Source organism: Rhinoraja longicauda, chromosome 23 (assembly GCF_053455715.1).
Source record: "Rhinoraja longicauda isolate Sanriku21f chromosome 23, sRhiLon1.1, whole genome shotgun sequence".
Classification (NCBI taxonomy): Eukaryota; Metazoa; Chordata; class Chondrichthyes; order Rajiformes; family Arhynchobatidae; genus Rhinoraja; species Rhinoraja longicauda.
Genome location: NC_135975.1, coordinates 7,957,793 through 7,978,817, shown reverse-complemented (window position 1 = coordinate 7,978,817; position 21,025 = coordinate 7,957,793). Strand labels below are relative to the sequence as shown.

Below are 21,025 nucleotides of genomic sequence, written 5' to 3'. Positions count from 1 at the left end.
GCCACATAGCTTTCAATCCCCTCGTCCAAATTATTAATATACAATGTGACCAGCACCGACCGGTTGAAATATAAAGGAAAAAAACCATGAAGAGTAGTACCAAAGGATGATTGAGAATGTTATTGCAGATTGATAGAGTGGTTTTACAAATCACAGACAAGAGAGGTTTTGAAGATGGTAAAGTTTATGGAAGTTGACGTCATAAAGGCAGAATTAAGAGTTTTAACCAAAGTAGTCACTGGTTATGTTTCAAGACTGGACTGATATGTACAATAAGTGATGGGTGAAGTGGCACAAGGTAAATCAGATCGTGGAATTTTCAAGACAAAAGAATAAAATGTTTTTTGGAATACATTGAACAGAACCTGGTGGGAGCTCCCAAAGAGTTTAAGAAAATAATATTATAAATTCATCATGCTCAATGTCAACTAATTCTTACCGTTTGAATCATTTCTTCAAACTTTTCATTAGATACAAATTGATAATCTTTTAAATTCTCTTCACCTTGGTAAGGACTTCGGCTTGTGTGGCTGATGCTGAAAATGAAGTTAAAAGATAAACTGCCACAAATTATTTTGCCAACATGGGATTGTTTTGTTGAAGTGTCTCTTCAGAAAGACAGCACTGTAAGTGCTGGAATCAATTGAATCTAATAAAGTAGATGTATAAATAAAAGTAATTAGATAGTTTAAAACTTCAGGGTTGGAAATTATTCAGTATATTAAACTTTTGCAGGGGACATTGGGAAAGCAATGTTTAAATTTATTGCAATGTGCAATAAATCAGTTAGAGTCAGCAACTACAGACTGCATACAAGTAATCCAACACAAACTGTGGGAAAAGCCCAAAGTTGCATGCAAAGCAAGATTTCTTCCACCATCTTCAGTTGTGTATCATAAACTCAGAGGACCTTAATCAAATTTCTGGAAGCCCAAAATGAGCAGGAGGACATCCAATTGTATTTAGCAATTGGGTTTTAAATGAACTCCAATGCAAAATACAAAAACACTGTATCACGTGATTACATTTTAAATTCCAGATATCCTATCAATCTTAACAAAAATAAGTGCACTATTTCCAAATTATTTTTCTACCTTAGAACCATCAATTTATATTATCGTATCTTTCATACTCATCAAATTGCTTGGTAAGGAAGATCTTTCTACCTTTTTGCACCCAAAGTTAAGTGCTCTTTGCAACACACATTATAACGCAAGAGAAAAGATGTTTTGGTTACAGCGTAGTTATGAAATAAATACATTCAAAATAACATTTTTGTGACTTTGCTTGGTGAATACAAATGAGAACTATTCATTTAGGACCTTGTCCACATTGCCTGGCTCTGTACATAGATAACCCCTTTGGTCCTTAAGTGGGCTCACTATTTCCCTGGCCACTCTATCCTGCTATACTTACACAACGTTATGGGATTCTCCTTAATCTTACTTGCCAACATTTATTTGTGTAAAAGCTGGAATAGCCTTAAGAGGAGGGGCATTTTTTTTATTTTGTAATCATTCTTACACAGAATTCAGCATACTTTTAGTGAACCCAAATTCACTTAGACATTTCTCTTCCCCCCCCAAACAAAATTGCTAGTCAATAACATATCTGCAATAATGCAAAATATAACAATGGAAGAACATATCCCTCATTATATTATAACTCCAAATTTAGAAAGGTGTTCTTAATACAACATTTCATTTTCTGCACCAACTAAGCACAGGGTACTCCGTGATAATCCCGTAAAGATGTCAATCAGTGGTGAATTACAGGCAATGTTTTGGTGTTGTTTTACTCCAATTGGCTCTGGTTTATGATGTGGTTTAAATTCACTACTGGTGATAAAAAAAAAAGAAACTTCCATTACACGAGCCTGCATAAGACCTGAATCTATGTGTCAGAGATGAAAGAAGAGCATTCTGACTCATTAAGCCACTTTTTTTCCTCAGCATTTTCTCAACAGCAATATTTTAAGAAATTTCACTGTTCTGTCTGGCTTTGAAAGGTGCTGAAACCAAAAGGAAACAGATGTTCTCATACAAATTGGTTCTCAAGTTAAACCAACATAAAAGGAACAAAGCTATTTCTTTCAGATATGCACAGTAGCCGTGTCAAAGGTAATGGATAAAATTAAATTCCATAACTGCAGGCAACCAACAGTGCTTCAAAAGATATGTTCCAAATGTGGAATAATTTATCAACACAAAGCTCATTTTACACAAAAAAAATGTGAATCACATGTTGCTTGTAAAACATTATTTTCAAAGACCACATTTAAAAAAAAGTTATGAATATATCCAAAGTTTTAAGCATCAGTATTTCTTTGCATCTCTAACTTGTGACAAATTGCAGCAAACTGTAAGATGCCAACAGGTCACTGTCATTTGTTTTTTTATTCTTTAAGATTACAATGTCACCAAGGCCAAGGCAAGGTGCTGACATGTTGCATTCTTGAACACTAACTGCAGTATTCACATTCTCTGATAATTCTTTACTTTTAACGTTAATTTGGAAACACTATAATTTCAGACGAATAATTGGAAGACACCAAATCAAATTGGCTTGCAGAGACTGGTATAACATGTGACTCAGGTGACAGCTCAACATCTTGACAAAAATCTTCCACCTGCTGGATAAAATAAGCTTACAAAATGTGTGTTCATGTGAAATTAGTCAAAGTAAAAAGGGCAGGGAAAAATGAAGTCATAGACTTCGGTAAGTTACTGAGGATCACCAATATAGCACAAAAATAAATAATATATTGGTTCTGAAAAACATATTTAAAAGCAAGTTCTGCTTGGCTGTGGAAATATTCATTCTAATATTGCAGTACATACATATTGCATATTACCAGACACACCGAGGTTCAATCCTGCCAAATGCACAAATCAGAAAAAATAACTTAGATTAGTCACTTTAAAATTGTGCTTAAAAAAGAAACAAACTGCTGGAGGGATGCAGCAGGTTACACAGCACTGTGAAGGGAAGTAGACAGATGGCATTTCAGTCAGGATCCTTCCTTCCCATGCCTTGAAGAAGGGTCCTGATCCGAAACGTCGTCTGTCCACTTCCCTCCACAGATGCTGCCTGATTTCTTCCGGCAGTTTGTTTTTTGCTCAAGAATCCAGCATCTGTTTGTTTAATTCCATGTATATAACAACTAGTTTGTGATCACAAGTGACTCGATAATTAGTCCTTCATTACTGGGTCCAAATGCTGGAACATCACTTTCTTGGTTCTCTTTCAAGTTTGATTTGGATTTGGAAATTTCTCCAAAACTCTTTACTGCTTCGATTATGGAAATATTTAAGTCAAACTGCAGGATGAAATACTTTAACAGCTCTGATTGAAAAGTATGAAGGGTAAAGTGGCCTTTCACCTCTACAACCTGGCTGGAATCTAGATGACAGATGAAATGCATGTGCTTTCTCTCTGACAGCGGTAAGAAGTGAGGTATGGGCAATCTCAATTTGGTTCCTATGTGCCTGTTTGTCAGCAGCATGACACAGGTCATATTTCAGAACTAATTGGTTGTCACACATTCATTCAAGCTGGCTGCATATTGTATTTATATAATACCAGCTTCTAAATGGACTTTGTTGAATAATTAGAAACAATGACAAAATAAATATGCTGTCTTCAGTAGTGAATCAAATAAATTGATTAAAGCATTGTTACTAGTTGCTCAAGACCAATTTGTCTGGAAACAGTGACTAATAATGCACTGTGATTCCATTAGGATAATTGAGGAAATAAACATTAGTGTATCTGACAAAGTACTGAATGGGAAGTAAATTACTCCATCCAAATACTGGGAACTTAAGCCCATCCTGTTAGATGACCCCCACAAATTCAATTACACTGCCATTCCAGTTTGGGGCCAAACAAGGTAGTTTTACATTTTAGTATCATATTTGATACCAAGATTAATCATAATGTAAACTATTATTAGCTCTGTTTTTTCACATTACACGGCTCCATATTCAAACCATCCACTGCTTAATCGCTCGATGTCCTGGACACACTAGACCCAACCAGTGCACTGTACCCTTGGCTGGCTTCCTAGATTCCAGATGCTAGTTTACACTGAAGATAGACACAAATTGCTGGAATATCTCAGCAGGTACAGGCAGCATCACAGGAGAAAAGGAATGGGTGACAATTCGGCTTCTCTCCAGAGATGCTGCTGATCTTATTATTATGTCTGAAGTGTCACCTATTCCTTCTCTTCAGAAATACTGCCTGTCCCGCTGAGTTATTCCAGCAAATCGTGTCTATCTTCAGTGTAAACCAGCATCTGCAGTTACCTCCTACACATTTGGTATCAGAGGTCCAACAGCAAGCAGTCCATTTGAGAAATCGTAAGGGAATCCTAATTTGATGAGTCCATACCAGTCCTACTGATATTGAGGGATTCTTGCATGACCTAGCCCAATAATAATTGAATTGCAAGGGACCCTCTGCCCTCACCATCTGGAACTCTCTCACATTGGTCAGTGTAGTTTGTAAATAAACCAAACCAGCCAGGTTTGATTACCAATGTCTAAAAAGATACATCCACATTCAAAATCCTGCTACAAAATCATTCTTCAGTCTGAAGAAGGGTCTCGACCTGAAACGTCACGCATTCCTTCGCTCCAGAGATGCTGCCTGTCCCGCTGATTTACTCCAGCATTTATATTCTATCGTCGATCTTCTCTGATACCAAATGTTGTGTTAGAAGATATGATTAGTAATGGGAGAGCAGTCTGCCAACTTAATATTTTCCGCTTCAACTTTGGAAATGTGCAATTTTAAGTCCAAAAAGCAGTGGACATTTATATCTGAATGATTGTAAAACATTTGTTTTTATGAACCGTACATTTTTAGCTAAAGGAAATTGCTTGGGAATCACAGAGTAAAATTCAGACGATCTCTCCACTAAATTAAATTTCTCATCTACTGTAAAAAGCAGAATGGAATCTCGTGCCAAATGAAGAAATACTATGTGCTGCTGATCTATGGTGCTCATTTCAAATCCTGTAAAGCAAGAACAACCTGGTTTACTTGAAAGATGCACCTGGCACTTAAATCATAGATAAATGAACCACATCATGAACATTCATATTCCAGCAACATGCACCAGACTTGGTCACTACATATGCTTTGAATGAACTAAATGGAAGATATATTTTGTTCAAATTTAACAACATTCCTCATTTTGCGTTCATATGTTGTTCACTAGACATGTATTGTAACTATGGCATTTCAGAACCATAGGTTATGACACAGTTTTTAAATACATCGGCCTCTGAGCTCCAAGTCAAACGTAGTTTTCCCCAAAACAGAAATGTAATCTCGGTACTTTGATGTTTAGATTAGTTATAATGTTTTTTAAAGTTTTTGCTTGTAAGTTGGTTCCTCCATATTAACTTCACTAGCAAAATTCAGCCACCATCCAGGGTCAGCACAATCCAAAATTATATAAAGTTGTTGAAGCCAACCCGGTTCATGTTAAAGTCCAATATCAAATGTTTATAAGTCAAGCTAATCACAGGGTTTTACTGGAAACATTGACCCAAGGAAATCCGTATGCCTTAATGTTTAAATTCATTGCACACAACCAACAGTTGCTGTTCTATAGTCGTGCCTTTTATGTATCCAATCACATGGTCTACTTCCATCAAATCGAAACACTTCACTTCAATACAGAGTGCTGAACACTAAATTAATCAGAAAGTGGCTCCTTCCGCAACCACTCAAGATGGGAAAGTCATAAAGATTAATACTGAAATTCTGAGCAATCTAGTCTATCGAAGGAAAAAAAGTCACAGGAAACATTGCTTCAGGCTGTTGTATGATTGACACCAGACCACATGTGTCCAAAAAGTCTGACAGAGAAATTAATGGGCCAGATGTGCTTCAAACATATATTTTTTCATCTGTTCATTTCTTAAAATCTGGGCATTATATGCTTGGCCAGTATTTACTCTCCACTATTGGCAAATGCCAATGTTGTACTATACTGCAACAGCTTGATCCACAGTGTAAGTCTTCATTATTACAGCTGGAATGGTGCCTAGTCCCATGACCTTTGTTATATCTAACCATTTATTGATATCATGTTGAAAGAATCGAATGAGGTGAAGATTGGTTTCTGCAATGTGGGGACTCCACGAGGTAATCAAGATGGATTATATGGTTGAATATAACTATGTGCTCCAGACATGTCATTAATATTCATAAATTGGAGCCCGTCATTGTTGAAGATAGGGATATCATTAAATTATGATTAATGCTGGAAAGTCTGTCCTGATTTACTCTTTCGCTCTTTCAATGGTTTCCTAGGCCTTTTTAGAAAGTATTTAAGTCAACTACATGGGCTGGTTGTCGTACAGAAGACCAGAGTGGATAAGAAAGCTGGATATCCATCCCTTGAAGGACATTAATGAAACAGGTGGGTTTTCATGACAATTTGTAGTTTTGTGGAATCATTACCAAAAATGAATTAACTTAAGTATGATGGTAATCTTTAGATTGGTAGTCCAGATCTCTTATTTATTAACCTAATAATGTACCCATTATTTGAATGTAAAAGACAAGCAGGTAAAATATACAATTACTTTTTATTACAATGTTAAACTATGGAATTAGACCCCTCCAATGAAGAAATCTGATTTTTTTTGGCACCATATTGTGGAGAGTCAAGAGACGCAGCCTTGGTTATTAGATTGCATATAATGCCCAAATATCTCGAGATTGCAGCAAAGAGGAGCAATAGAATAAACTGGAACTCTACAAAAAAGTGCAGATGCTATAAATCTGAAAACATATCAGAAAAAGCAGGTCAGGCAGCATTTGTGAAAAAAGAAAAGGAATTAACATTTCAAATTGGTATGTTAACTAGATTTCTTTTTCCACAGATGCTACCTGACCTGCTCAGATTTTCCAGCATTTTCTGTTTTGTTTCAGGATAATCTGGATCATTTTAATGCCTTTGTTAGAGAGTTTCATTGTAACAGACAAAAGGTAATGATACTCCAAAACTAACAAGAAATAGTGAAATGGGGAATATGAGAGCTTCGGACCCTGCCTCTGATTATTTCCTTTGGAGGCAACACCAAATCACCTTGGATGTCATCTGGTCTCATGCAACCTTCACTGCACTGACAGAGATCTGAAAAGTCATCTAATGTTATGGTCAGACAATGACAAAAACTTCAGTAAAATATCTTTCAATTGACAGCAAATAACAATTAATGTGGGTAACAAACGGAAAAAAATAATAATTAGAGATATTTCAGACACTGGGATTTAATACAATAAAAACTGTCACAAGGTACATCATAAAAGGTTAGTACTGATAGGAAATGAGCTGCAAAATAAAGAAAATTAATTCCCTGTCATCTGGTACATCATTCAAGCCACTGCACCCTACTGACCACTTAATTAATTTCATTTTCTGTTGGCTATATATTTCATTCCAACCAGACAAAATATGTTGTGCAGCACCTTATCGTTCTTGCACAACAGTCATCATCACAATCTACGGTGTAAAACAGATTCTTTCTCCGATTTTCAATTATCTATACCATTTCCTGGACCTGACTTTCCTCAGGAATATAGACACAAAAAGCTGGAGTAACTCAGTGGGCCATGCAGCATCTCTGGAGAGAAGGAATGGATGACGTCCCCTGAAAAGTCACCCACTCCTTCTCTCCAGAGATACTGCTTGGCCCGCTGAGTTACTCCAGGTTTTTATGTCTATCTTCGGTTTAAACCAGCATCTGCAGTTCCTTCCTACACATTTCCTCAGGAATATGCTCTGTATAGTAAAACAGATCCTTCCATAAATGCTACTTAATAAACTCAAAGCATTTTAAAATATTTTTTTTTTTAACTTTTTGATTTTTAGAACATCTTGGTTTCATCTTTCAGCTTACAGAATAAATGCATCAGCACCTGTTCGATCTGCTTAACAGTAAATAGTTTAAACAATATTTAGGATTTTCTATCTTTGACCTCTGAATTCGTACCGTCATTACATATCTGAATAATATAGCAAGCCAAGGTTTCTCGTCTCTTCTTGCAAAGATTCCTTTTCCATTGCAAAATACCCAAGGTTCATCCTGCAGTAATGAACAATATTCAATTCTCTTGAGATTTGATATAATCAGGTAGACCCAGAAGGTGCAACAAAATACAAAAGGATCATGACAATTATCAGATTATGCTTCATAACTATTCCCTTTTATCATTATTTATAATTTTTTGGAGGGTCGTCACTTCATTAAAACACTGTACTTTATACAAAGCTTGATTGAAATTATATTGATGTAATAAATAACACTTTCTTCCTCTGGCTTCCCAATTCGCAACTCTTCAATCCTCTGGTCTTAAGCCTACTGTTTTTTTTAATCTCCGGTATGTATTCAACCATTTGCCTATCAACCCCCCTCCCCACCCCCCCCCCCCCCGTGTTCACCTAACCTGCCACACTTTGCCCCGTCCCTCCTCTCTTCCAGATTTCTTGCCCCCCCCTCCCTACACCCAGTCTGAAGATAGGCCCCTCCCCAAACATCCCCAACCCATGTTCTCCAGGGATGCTGCCTGACTCGCTGAGTTATTCCAGTACTTTGTAACTTTTTAACAAATTACACTATGGTTCTTACGTATTGGTCAAGACAATATCATTTCCTGCCAAGAGGAAGCTAATGAGAGGACCAAGTTAGCCATTATTTTACACGTAAATTCCAATATATTACATAAGATGTATACAATAGCAATCTTTCGCTCCATAAAAACAAGCCTAAATTGACTACATCCAAACATGTCAGCAAAATTATCTATACCTTTCTCTCACACTTATTTATCAAGCTTCATTTTTACAACAAAAAAGACATTCCTCTACCCATCAAGAAATTAGCCCACACAAATCACATTAATCTGTTTTTGTTTGGATCAGGTCAGAAGCATATTAAGTTGTTCAGAGAATGCAAAAAAGTGTATGTTATTTCTTTTTCTGAGATCAATTCCATTAATCAGCAAGAAAACGAAATCAAAAATATTGCTACTAAATTTCACAGGAAATTATTTTAATCTATATACTATTAAAACTCAGATCTTGTGTTATATATATATATAACACTGATGTCGGCTGAATACGGCAATTCCGGCAAAACGGTGAACCGTAGCGCCACGATTTTTGTACCGCCTTAATCAGCATGCGGTTCGCTGCTGGAAAATGATATTTTTATTTAATTCGGACGCATATTTTTTAAGTTACAGAGGTTTAAAAGTGCTGCCCCCCCTGATTTATCGAAGTTTTGACAGAAGGGGGGCGCTGCGGTGCGGATTGTGATGTCACAATGCCCCTGTGAGATGGACTCGAGCTGACCCCCCTTCCCCCCCCCCAGCGGTATTCAGCGTGTGACGTCACAATGCCCCTGTGCTACATTGTTGCGAAGAGCTGTCAAGTCAAGTCCATTTTATTTGTATAGCACATTTAAAAACAACCCACGTTGACCAAAGTGCTGTACATCTGATTAGGTACTAAGGAAAAAATGAAACATACAGTGGCACGCAAACAGTTCACAGCGCCTCCTCAATGAGCCTCAAACGCTAGGGAGTAGAAATAGGTTTTGAGCCTGGACTTAAAGGAGTCGATGGAGGGGGCAGTTCTGATGGGGAGAGGGATGCTCTTTCCACCCTCCCCCTCTCTCCCTCCCCCCTCCCCCCTTTCCCCCCTCCCCCCCTTTCCGCCCTCCCCTTCCACCCTCCCCTCCCCTCCCCCCTCCCTCCCCCTTCCCTCCCCCCACTCCCCTTCCCCCTTCCCCCTCCCCTCCTCCCTCCACACCTCCCTCCTCCCCCCCTCCCCCTTCCCTCCCTCCCCTTCTCCCGGTTACAATGTAAACCCTACGAGGACGGGCACAATGGGGAAAGAGGGGTACTGGGAAAAGGGGAGGTCCCCCTCCCTCCGCCCTTCCCCTCCCCCCTCCCTCCCCCTCCCCCTCTCTCCCTCCCCCTCCCCCTCTCTCCCTCCCCCCTTCCCCCCCTCCCCTTCCCCCCCTCCCCTCCCCTACCCCCTCCCTCCCCCTCCCCTCCTCCCTCCACACCTCTCTCTCTCCCCCTTCCCTCCCTCCCCTCCTCCCGGTTACAATGGAAACCCTACGAGGACGGGCCCAACGGGCACACTTGAGATGGGTGCTACAGTGAGAAGCACTATGTGACCGCGAATGTTTCAAAACAAGCACTTAAAAAGCACTTATCTCTTTTTAAAGTATATTTTTTTATTGCAAGTCACTTAACATACACAGATCAGCATTGGGCCCATATGCTCGTGGGCCACCGGGGCAAGTGTTTCGAAAAAAGCACTGAGAGTGTGTATGGGGAGAGAGAGAATGGGGGGGGGGTCTGTGAATGGGGACTGGGGACAACAGGGGTCGTTGCGGAGGGGGCTTGGTGGTGGGGGAAAGAGGGGTACTGGGAAAAGGGGAGGTCCCACTTCCCCCATCAACCCCTTCCTCCCCCCTCCTTCCCACCTCCATCCCCACTCCCTCCCCCCCTCCCTCCCCCCTCAATCCCAACCTCCATCACCACTCAGCCCCTAACTCCCCCCCTCCCTCCTTCCCTCCATCCCACCCTCCCCCACTCCCTCCCCCCTCCCTCCACCATTCCATCCCTCTCCCCCTCCCCCCTCCTTCCACCATCCCTCCACCCCTCCCGGTTACAATGGAAACCCTACAGGGACGGGCCCAACGGGGAAAGAGGGGTACTGGGAAAAGGGGAGATCCCCCTCCCTCCCCCCTTCCCCCTCCCTCCCCCCTACCCCCCCTCCCCTCTCCCCCTCCCTCCCCCTACCCCTTCACTCCCCCCTTCCCCCCTCCCCTCCCTCCCCCCTCCTCCCTCCCTCCCCCTTCCCTCCCTCCCCTCCTCCCGGTTACAATGGAAACCCTACGAGGACGGGCCCAACGGGGAAAGAGGGGTACTGGGAAAAGGGGAGATCCCCCTCCCTCCCTCCCCCCTCACTCCCCCTTACCTCCCCCCTACCCCCCTCCCTCCCTTCTCCCTCCCTCCTCCCCCCTTCCCCCCCTCCCCTCCCCCTCCCCTCCCCTCCTCCCTCCACACCTCCCTCCTCCCTCCCTCCCCCTCCCCTCCCTCCCCTCCTCCCGGTTACAATGGAAACCCTACGAGCACGGGCCCAATGGGGAAAGAGGGGTACTGGGAAAAGGGGAGGTCCCCCTCCCTCCCCCCTCACTCCCTTCTCCCTCCCCCCTCCCTCCCCCTCCCCTTCCCCCCTCCCTCCCCTTCCCCCCTCCCCTCCCTCCCCCTCCCCCCTACCCCCTTCCCTCCCCTCTCCCTCCCTCCCTTCCCCCCTCCCCTCCCCCCCTCCCTCCCCCTCCCCTCCCCCCTCCACACCTCCCTACTCCCTCCCTCCCCCTTCCCTACCCCCACTCCCCTCCCGGTTACAATGGAAACCCTACGAGGACGGGCCCAACGGGCACACTTGTTCTAGTTAACAAATAAAGTGCATCGATATCAATTACATTATGGCAATGCATCATGATTTCCTGGAAACATATGGTTGCATTAACGTATTAAAAGTACATTACTATAAAAATCCAAGTTGTTATTGTTCCATATTTTTGCCCAACAACGTTTCATGCGAACACTTACATAAATGACTGTCAAATTATTGATGACATTTCTTTTTAAAGGTGGAGAAAGGTATTTTATTTTCCAATTACATTTTTTTTTCTTCTGTTTGTCTCTTCTTCATGATTTTATTTTTACAATTACGATAACTGGATTATTTTATAAAGATACCCCTTTAACTTGTGAATATCTAGCTGCCAATGTTACATCAATTAAAGCTTCTTTTAAATCTGCTCTTTGAAAGCCAGACCAGTGGAGTTCATATTCAAGCCGGTAATGTTACTGCTCTAGAAAGGCCACAGCTGACACACTGTGGCAACCAGGCTGTAGACAATGGAGGCACAAAATGCAGTAGATGTTGGATTCTGGAGCAAAAATAAATTGTTGGAAGAACTCAGTGAGTCAGAAAGCATCTGTGGAAGGAAATAGATAGACAAATAGCCCAGAGGAAGACAATAGACAATAGACAATAGACAATAGACAATAGGTGCAGGAGTAGGCCATTCAGCCCTTCGAGCCAGCACCGCCATTCAATGCGATCATGGCTGATCACTCTCAATCAGTACCCCGTTCCTGCCTTCTCCCCATACCCCCTCACTCCGCTATCCTTAAGAGCTCTATCCAGCTCTCTCTTGAAAGCATCCAACGAACTGGCCTCCACTGCCCTCTGAGGCAGAGAATTCCACACCTTCACCACTCTCTGACTGAAAAAGTTCTTCCTCATCTCCGTTCTAAATGGCCTACCCCTTATTCTCAAACTGTGGCCCCTTGTTCTGGACTCCCCCAACATTGGGAACATGTTATCTGCCTCTAATGTGTCCAATCCCCTAATTATCTTATATGTTTCAATAAGATCCCCCCTCATCCTTCTAAATTCCAGTGTATACAAGCCCAATCGCTCCAGCCTTTCAACATACGACAGTCCCGCCATTCCGGGAATTAACCTAGTGAACCTACGCTGCACGCCCTCCATAGCAAGAACATCCTTCCTCAAATTTGGAGACCAAAACTGCACACAGTACTCCAGGTGCGGTCTCACCAGGGCCCGGTACAACTGTAGAAGGACCTCTTTGCTCCTATACTCAACTCCTCTTGTTACGAAGGCCAACATTCCATTGGCTTTCTTCACTGCCTGCTGAACCTGCATGCTTCCTTTCATTGACTGATGCACTAGGACACCCAGATCTCGTTGAACTCCCCCTCCTCCTAACTTGACACCATTCAGATAATAATCTGCCTTTCTATTCTTACTTCCAAAGTGAATAACCTCACACTTATCTACATTAAACTGCATCTGCCATGTATCCGCCCACTCACACAACCTGTCCAAGTCACCCTGCAGCCTTATTGCATCTTCCTCACAATTCACACTACCCCCCAACTTAGTATCATCTGCAAATTTGCTAATGGTACTTTTAATCCCTTCGTCTAAGTCATTAATGTATATCGTAAATAGCTGGGGTCCCAGCACCGAACCTTGCGGTACCCCACTGGTCACTGCCTGCCATTCCGAAAGGGACCCATTTATCCCCACTCTTTGCTTTCTGTCTGTCAACCAATTTTCTATCCATGTCAGTACCCTACCCCCAATACCATGTGCCCTAATTTTGCCCACTAATCTCCTATGTGGGACCTTGTCGAAGGCTTTCTGAAAGTCGAGGTACACCACATCCACTGACTCTCCCTTGTCAATTTTCCTAGTTACATCCTCAAAAAATTCCAGTAGATTTGTCAAGCATGATTTCCCCTTCGTAAATCCATGCTGACTCGGAATGATCCCGTTACTGCTATCCAAATGCTCAGCAATTTCGTCTTTTATAATTGACTCCAGCATCTTCCCCACCACTGATGTCAGACTAACTGGTCTATAATTACCCGTTTTCTCTCTCCCTCCTTTCTTAAAAAGTGGGATAACATTTGCTATCCTCCAATCCACAGGAACTGATCCTGAATCTATAGAACATTGAAAAATGATCTCCAATGCTTCCACTATTTCTAGAGCCACCTCCTTAAGTACTCTGGGATGCAGACCATCAGGCCCTGGGGATTTATCAGCCTTCAGTCCCATCAGTCTACCCAAAACCATTTCCTGCCTAATGTGGATTTCCTTCAGTTCCTCCATCACCCTAGGTTCTCCGGCCCCTAGAACATTTGGGAGATTGTGTGTATCTTCCTCAGTGAAGACAGATCCAAAGTAACGGTTTAACTCGTCTGCCATTTCTTTGTTCCCCATAATAAATTCCCCTGCTTCTGTCTTCAAGGGACCCACATTTGCCTTGACTATTTTTTTCCTCTTCACGTACCTAAAAAAACTTTTGCTATCCTCCTTTATATTATTGGCTAGTTTACCCTCGTACCTCATCTTTTCTCCCCGTATTGCCTTTTTAGTTAACTTTTGTTGCTCTTTAAAAGAGTCCCAATCCTCTGTCTTCCCACTCTTCTTTGCTATGTTATACTTCCTCTCCTTAATTTTTATGCTGTCCCTGACTTCCCTCGTCAGCCACAGGTGTCTCTTACTCCCCTTAGAGTCTTTCCACCTCTTTGGAATAAATTGATCCTGCAACCTCTGCATTATTCCCAGGAATACCTGCCATTGCTGTTCTACCGTCTTCCCTGCTAGGGCCTCCTTCCAATCAATTTTGGCCAGCTCCCGCCTCATGCCTCTGTAATCCCCTTTGCTATACTGTAATACCGACACTTCCGATTTTCCCTTCTGCCTTTCCATTTGCAGAGTAAAACTTATCATGTTGTGATCACTGCCTCCTAATGGCTCTTTTACCTCTAGTCCCCTTATCAGATCAGGATCATTACACAACACTAAATCCAGAATTGCCTTCTCCCTGGTAGGCTCCAGTACAAGCTGTTCTAAGAATCCATCTCGAAGGCACTCTACAAACTCTCTTTCCTGGGGTCCATTTCCAACCTGATTTTCCCAGTCTACCTGCATGTTGAAATCTCCCATAACCACAGTAGCATCACATTTTTGACACACCAATTTTATCTCCTGATTCAACTTGCACCCTATGTCGAGGCTACTGTTTGGGGGCCTATAGATAACTCCCATTAGGGTCTTTTTACCCTTACAATTTCTCATTTCTATCCATACTGATTCAACATCTCCTGATTCTATGTCACCCCTTGCAAGGGAATGAATATCATTCCTTACCATCAGAGCAACCCCACCCCCTCTGCCCACCTGTCTGTCTTTTCTATACGTTGTGTACCCCTGGATATTCAGTTCCCAGCCCTGGTCCTCTTGTAACCATGTCTCAGTGATCCCTACAACATCATACTTGCCCATGACTAACTGAGCCTCAAGCTCATCCACTTTATTTTTTATACTACGCGCATTTAAGTACAACACTTTAACTTCTGTATTTACCTCCTCTCTCACATCGTTCACAATTGGCCCTGCCCTTAATTTCTTTTCCGCTCTAGAACTTGACCTGACTGCCAAAAGTCTATTTCCCTCAAAGACAGACACAAAAAGCTGGAGTAACTCAGCGGGACATGCAGCATATCTGGAGAGAAGGGATGGGTGACGTTTTGGGTCGAAACCCTTCTTCAGACCTCCACATTTCCCTCCACAGATGCTGGCAAGTTACTCTAGCAGTTTTTTAAAAAAAATTGTATACAGTGTAAGTGATATTGTAAAATATAATAATACCTGTAGTTACATTCACACAATCTATTTGGACAACATCGCTTATTGATAAAGCATGAATCAAAAGGTCCATATTGGGACATTTCAGAAGAAACTCTGTTTATACTTTCAATGTACTTTGAGAGACAAAAAGAAAAACAGAATAAAAACTTGGTTCCAGGGCAAGAACAGAAGATTCAGAATCAGGAAAAATCATATTGACAAAAGCTGATCAAGAATCAAAGTAGTTTATCAGGTGGGATGGGTGAGACCGAGAAGGGTCTGGGAAATGAGTCATGGCTTGATTGAGATATAATGAGGAAATGCTTTTAACTGTCACAGAGTAATATATTTTGGACACCATGTTAAACCAAGGCCTCCAATACTCCTTGGGATAGACTCAAACGATTCCACAGCATTATTGCAAAATAGAGTTGGAGAATTCTTCTAGTACCCAAGTTGAAAAATGATCAATAATATAATTGAACTGCAGAGCAGCACAAGCCACCTGATCTCCTGCATCTATGTCAGTTGTTCTTAGATCCATACCACCTATTTATTTTACTGATATTTCTCAGTAGGTGCAGTGCTGCCCCACATTGGAAAAGTGACTATAATTCCAACGAGCTTAATTAACTATCATATCATATCATATCATCATATATATACAGCCGGAAACAGGCCTTTTCGGCCCTCCAAGTCCGTGCCGCCCAGTGATCCCAGCACACTAACACTATCCTACACACACTAGGGACAATTTTTACATTTTACCCGCCAATTAACCTACATACCTGCACGTCTTTGGAGTGTGGGAGGAAACCGAAGATCTCGGAGAAAACCCACGCGGGTCACGGGGAGAACGTACAAACTCCGTACAGTGCAGCACCCGTAGTCAGGATTGAACCTGAGTCTCCGGCGCTGCATTCGCTGTAAAGCAGCAACTCTACCGCTGCGCTACCGTGCCGCCCTATTAACTATTAACTATTTTGAGATATCCTTACAAGAATGAAAGATGTGATTTAAATGCAAGGAGAAATGGAAGTAATTGAACAGCTTGAAATGAACTGTATGGAAGAGACATAGGAATAAACTCTCTGCTTCTGCAAGGATGGCTTTAAGATCCTGGTGGCAGACAGAAGAATCACCTCAATAATAAACAGAAATCCGTTCCATCATTGAGCCAACTGAACTGCATTGGTAGCCAAATGGATTGTCCAACAATAATGTAAGTAAGGGTGTTTGTGGGTGTGTGCATGCAGCACATGCTGTTTCTAAAGTTGAAATGTGTGAACTAATCAGGCAGACGCAGCATTAAATCTACAATTAACATTTTGATCATACATCTAGCATAAGTATGCAATGTCCTTGAAAGATTATTCTGTTTTTTTGTGCAAATTAGACGGTACCAGCAACAATATTTGGCAATCAGTTTAATGCCACAGTTCAGTCTTCAGACACTTAAAAAAATAGTGCACAATGTGATTGAAATTTATGCCAAGGTAATTTTAGACTTATTTAGCATAGAACATAGAACAGTACAGCACGGGAACGAGCGCCACGCCCATGATGTTTGTGCTAAACATGATGCCAAGTTGAACTGATCTCATCTGCCTGTAAATCATCCATATCCCTCTATCTAACAACTTTAGATAGTTCCTCTGTCCCTCTCTTCCCCTCCTCCTTCCCAGATCTCCCTCTATCTTCCTGTCTCCACCTACATCCTTTCTTTGTCCCGCCCCCCCTGACATCAGTCTGAAGAAGGGTCTCGACCCGAAACGTCACCCATTCCTTCTCTCCCGAGATGCTGCCCGACCTGCTGAGTTACTCCAGCACTTTGTGAATAAACACCGTCGATTTGTACCAGCATCTGCAGTTATTTTCTTATAGACAATGGACAATAGACAATAGGTGCAGGAGTAGGCCATTCAGCCCTTCGAGCCAACACCGCCATTCAATGCGATCATGGCTGATCACTCTCAATCAGTACCCCGTTCCTGCCTTCTCCCCATACCCCCTCACTCCGCTATCCTTAAGAGCTCTATCCAGCTCTCTCTTGAAAGCATCCAACGAACTGGCCTCCACTGCCTTCTGAGGCAGAGAATTCCACACCTTCACCACTCTCTGACTGAAAAAGTTCTTCCTCATCTCCGTTCTAAATGGCCTACCCCTTATTCTTAAACTGTGGTCCCTTGTTCTGGACTCCCCCAACATTGGGAACATGTTTCCTGCCTCTAATGTGTCCAATCCCCTAATTATCTTATATGTTTCAATAAGATCCCCCCTCATCCTTCTAAATTCCAGTGTATACAAGCCCAATCGCTCCAGCCTTTCAACATACGACAGTCCCGCCATTCCGGGAATTAACCTAGTGAACCTACGCTGCACGCCCTCCATAGCAAGAATATCCTTCCTCAAATTTGGAGACTAAAACTGCACACAGTACTCCAGGTGCGGTCTCACCAGGGCCCGGTACAACTGTAGAAGGACCTCTTTGCTCCTATACTCAACTCCTCTTGTTACGAAGGCCAACATTCCATTGGCTTTCTTCACTGCCTGCTGTACCTGCATGCTTCCTTTCATTGACTGATGCACTAGGACACCCAGATCTCGTTGAACTCCCCCTCCTCCTAACTTGACACCATTCAGATAATAATCTGCCTTTCTATTCTTACTTCCAAAGTGAATAACCTCACACTTATCTACATTAAACTGCATCTGCCATGTATCCGCCCACTCACACAACCTGTCCAAGTCACCCTGCAGCCTTATTGCATCTTCCTCACAATTCACACTACCCCCCAGCTTAGTATCATCTGCAAATTTGCTAATGGTACTTTTAATCCCTTCGTCTAAGTCATTAATGTATATCGTAAATAGCTGGGGTCCCAGCACCGAACCTTGCGGTACCCCACTGGTCACTGCCTGCCATTCCGAAAGGGACCCATTTATCCCCATTCTTTGCTTTCTGTCTGTCAACCAATTTTCTATCCATATCAGTACCCTACCCCCAATACCATGTGCCCTAATTTTGCCCACTAATCTCCTATGTGGGACCTTGTCGAAGGCTTTCTGAAAGTCGAGGTACACCACATTCACTGACTCTCCCCTGTCAATTTTCCTAGTTACATCCTCAAAAAATTCCAGTAGATTTGTCAAGCATGATTTCCCCTTCGTAAATCCATGCTGACTCGGAATGATCCCGTTACTGCTATCCAAATGCTCAGCAATTTCGTCTTTTATAATTGACTCCAGCATCTTCCCCACCACTGATGTCAGACTAACTGGTCTATAATTACCCGTTTTCTCTCTCCCTCCTTTCTTAAAAAGTGGGATAACATTTGCTATCCTCCAATCCACAGGAACTGATCCTGAATCTATAGAACATTGAAAAATGATCTCCAATGCTTCCACTATTTCTAGAGCCACCTCCTTAAGTACCCTGGGATGCAGACCATCAGGCCCTGGGGATTTATCAGCCTTCAGTCCCATCAGTCTACCCAAAACCATTTCCTGCCTAATGTGGATTTCCTTCAGTTCCTCCATCACCCTAGGTTCTCCGGCCCCTAGAACATTTGAGAGATTGTGTGTATCTTCCTCAGTGAAGACAGATCCAAAGTAACGGTTTAACTCGTCTGCCATTTCTTTGTTCCCCATAATAAATTCCCCTGCTTCTGTCTTCAAGGGACCCACATTTGCCTTGACTATTTTTTTCCTCTTCACGTACCTAAAAAAACTTTTGCTATCCTCCTTTATATTATTGGCTAGTTTACCCTCGTACCTCATCTTTTCTCCCCGTATTGCCTTTTTAGTTAACTTTTGTTGCTCTTTAAAAGAGTCCCAATCCTCTGTCTTCCCACTCTTCTTTGCTATGTTATACTTCCTCTCCTTAATTTTTATGCTGTCTCTGACTTCCCTTGTCAGCCACAGGTGTCTCTTACTCCCCTTAGAGTCTTTCCACCTCTTTGGAATAAATTGATCCTGCAACCTCTGCATTATTCCCAGGAATACCTGCCATTGCTGTTCTACCGTCTTCCCTGCTAGGGCCTCCTTCCAGTCAATTTTGGCCAGCTCCTGCCTCATGCCTCTGTAATCCCCTTTGCTATAGTGTAATACTGACACTTCCGATTTTCCCTTCTGCCTTTCCATTTGCAAAAACTTATCATGTTGTGATCACTGCCTCCTAATGGCTCTTTTAACTCTAGGGATATATTATATCCCTCTATCCCCTGCACTTTCATGTGCCTTGCTAAAAGCATCCTAAACACCACTATCATATCTGGTTCCACCACCAGCCCTGGCAATGCAATGCAGGCCCCTGGCACTCTCTGTGTAAATAAAACTTCCCCTCTCACCTTATGGCAATGCCCTCGAATCTTGGACATTTCCAATCAGGGAAAAAGATCCTGTCTGTCTACCCTGTCTATGCCTCTCATAATTTTATATATTTCTATCAAGTCTTCCCTCAACCTCTGATGTTCCAAAGAAAACAATCCAAGTCTATTAAAACTCTCCCTGTAGTTGAAACACCTCTAATCCAGGCAGCATTTTGGTAAACCACCTCTGCACCCTTTCCAAAGCCTCCATATCTTTCCTGTAATGGGGCGACCAGAACTGCACGCAATACTCCAAATGCAGTCTGATCAAAGTCCTGTAGAGCTGCATCAGAAAGAACCCATTAGAGAATGGAAAAATGACAACAATGATAGCCCAGAAGGATGATATCATTTGACTATTTTGTAACTATACAATCAGGAATTGCTTCTTGTGAAGAGATTGAAAATTAACAAAACTGAGAGAATAGAATAAGCCTAAACAATTCCACTTTAGAATTTTTAACACAACGTTCTACTTTCTATTCTCCTCTATGAGCATACTTTGCTTAGTTCAGTTTAGTTTATCGTCACGTGTACCAAGGTACAGTGAAAAGATTTTGTTTAATCAATCAATACAAAACATCCATTGAAATTGAAATTTTACATTTTTTGCTTGAATCAATAGAAAACATTCACTGAAATTGAAATGTTACATTAAAAAACCCAATAAATTAAAGAATGAAAGCACATGCCATCATTTGTTTGTACTTACCAATATCCAAAATACTCACTGAATTCATGACAAAGCATATGACAAAGTTCATGTTTGCCAGAGGCCTGAGCCCCTACCAGAACCAACATTGGGTACGGAATATCAAAGTTAGGCAAAGTGCTGCAGAGGGAAATGAGAAATATGTTCTTAAAAGGTTAACGTTCTAAACCTGGAAACAATAAAGGAACATCAGTGTATATAATTTTCACAAGAGCAACACAGGAGGGCAAGAGATCCAGATACTTAGGAATGTTTCAATCTACATTACGTATTTGCAATAAGACTTAAATTTAAACCATGTCCGTTCCTTGAGATGAATAGAAAAGATCCCAGGCAGTTTCAAGGAAAAATAAGTTTATGAATCAGCCAACATTCATTCCTCAAACAACATTACTAAAACAGATAATCTTTTACTTACCATAAAATAGATGCAAAATTTTCTACATTGTATTTTAAAGGCACTTAACTGGCTCAGATGTGCTTTAGAGTATATCGAGGCAGAAGGCAGCTCATGACTGAAAAGCTTGTTGAATGCCTGTTGTAATGCCAGTTTAGCTCACCCATTTGGGTGCACTAGAACTTCAAGGCTTTTTTATTGCTTGGTGAAGGGTTATTGTCTGGAATGTCTATGATTATGTGGTCTTTAAAGCCAAAGTAACA

General features: G+C 41.9%; 1 protein-coding gene across 1 annotated transcript in view; it reads right to left on the bottom strand.

Moving 5' to 3' along the window:
• lrguk (leucine-rich repeats and guanylate kinase domain containing) overlaps nt 1-21,025 on the bottom strand; it is a gene marked incomplete at its 5' end in the record, with an annotated part of 76,874 nt that overhangs the window by 26,863 nt on the left and 28,986 nt on the right. Inside the window, 2 exon segments of the mRNA XM_078419533.1 lie at nt 440-536; nt 20,366-20,485. Coding sequence (XP_078275659.1) covers nt 440-536; nt 20,366-20,485 — 217 coding nt within the window.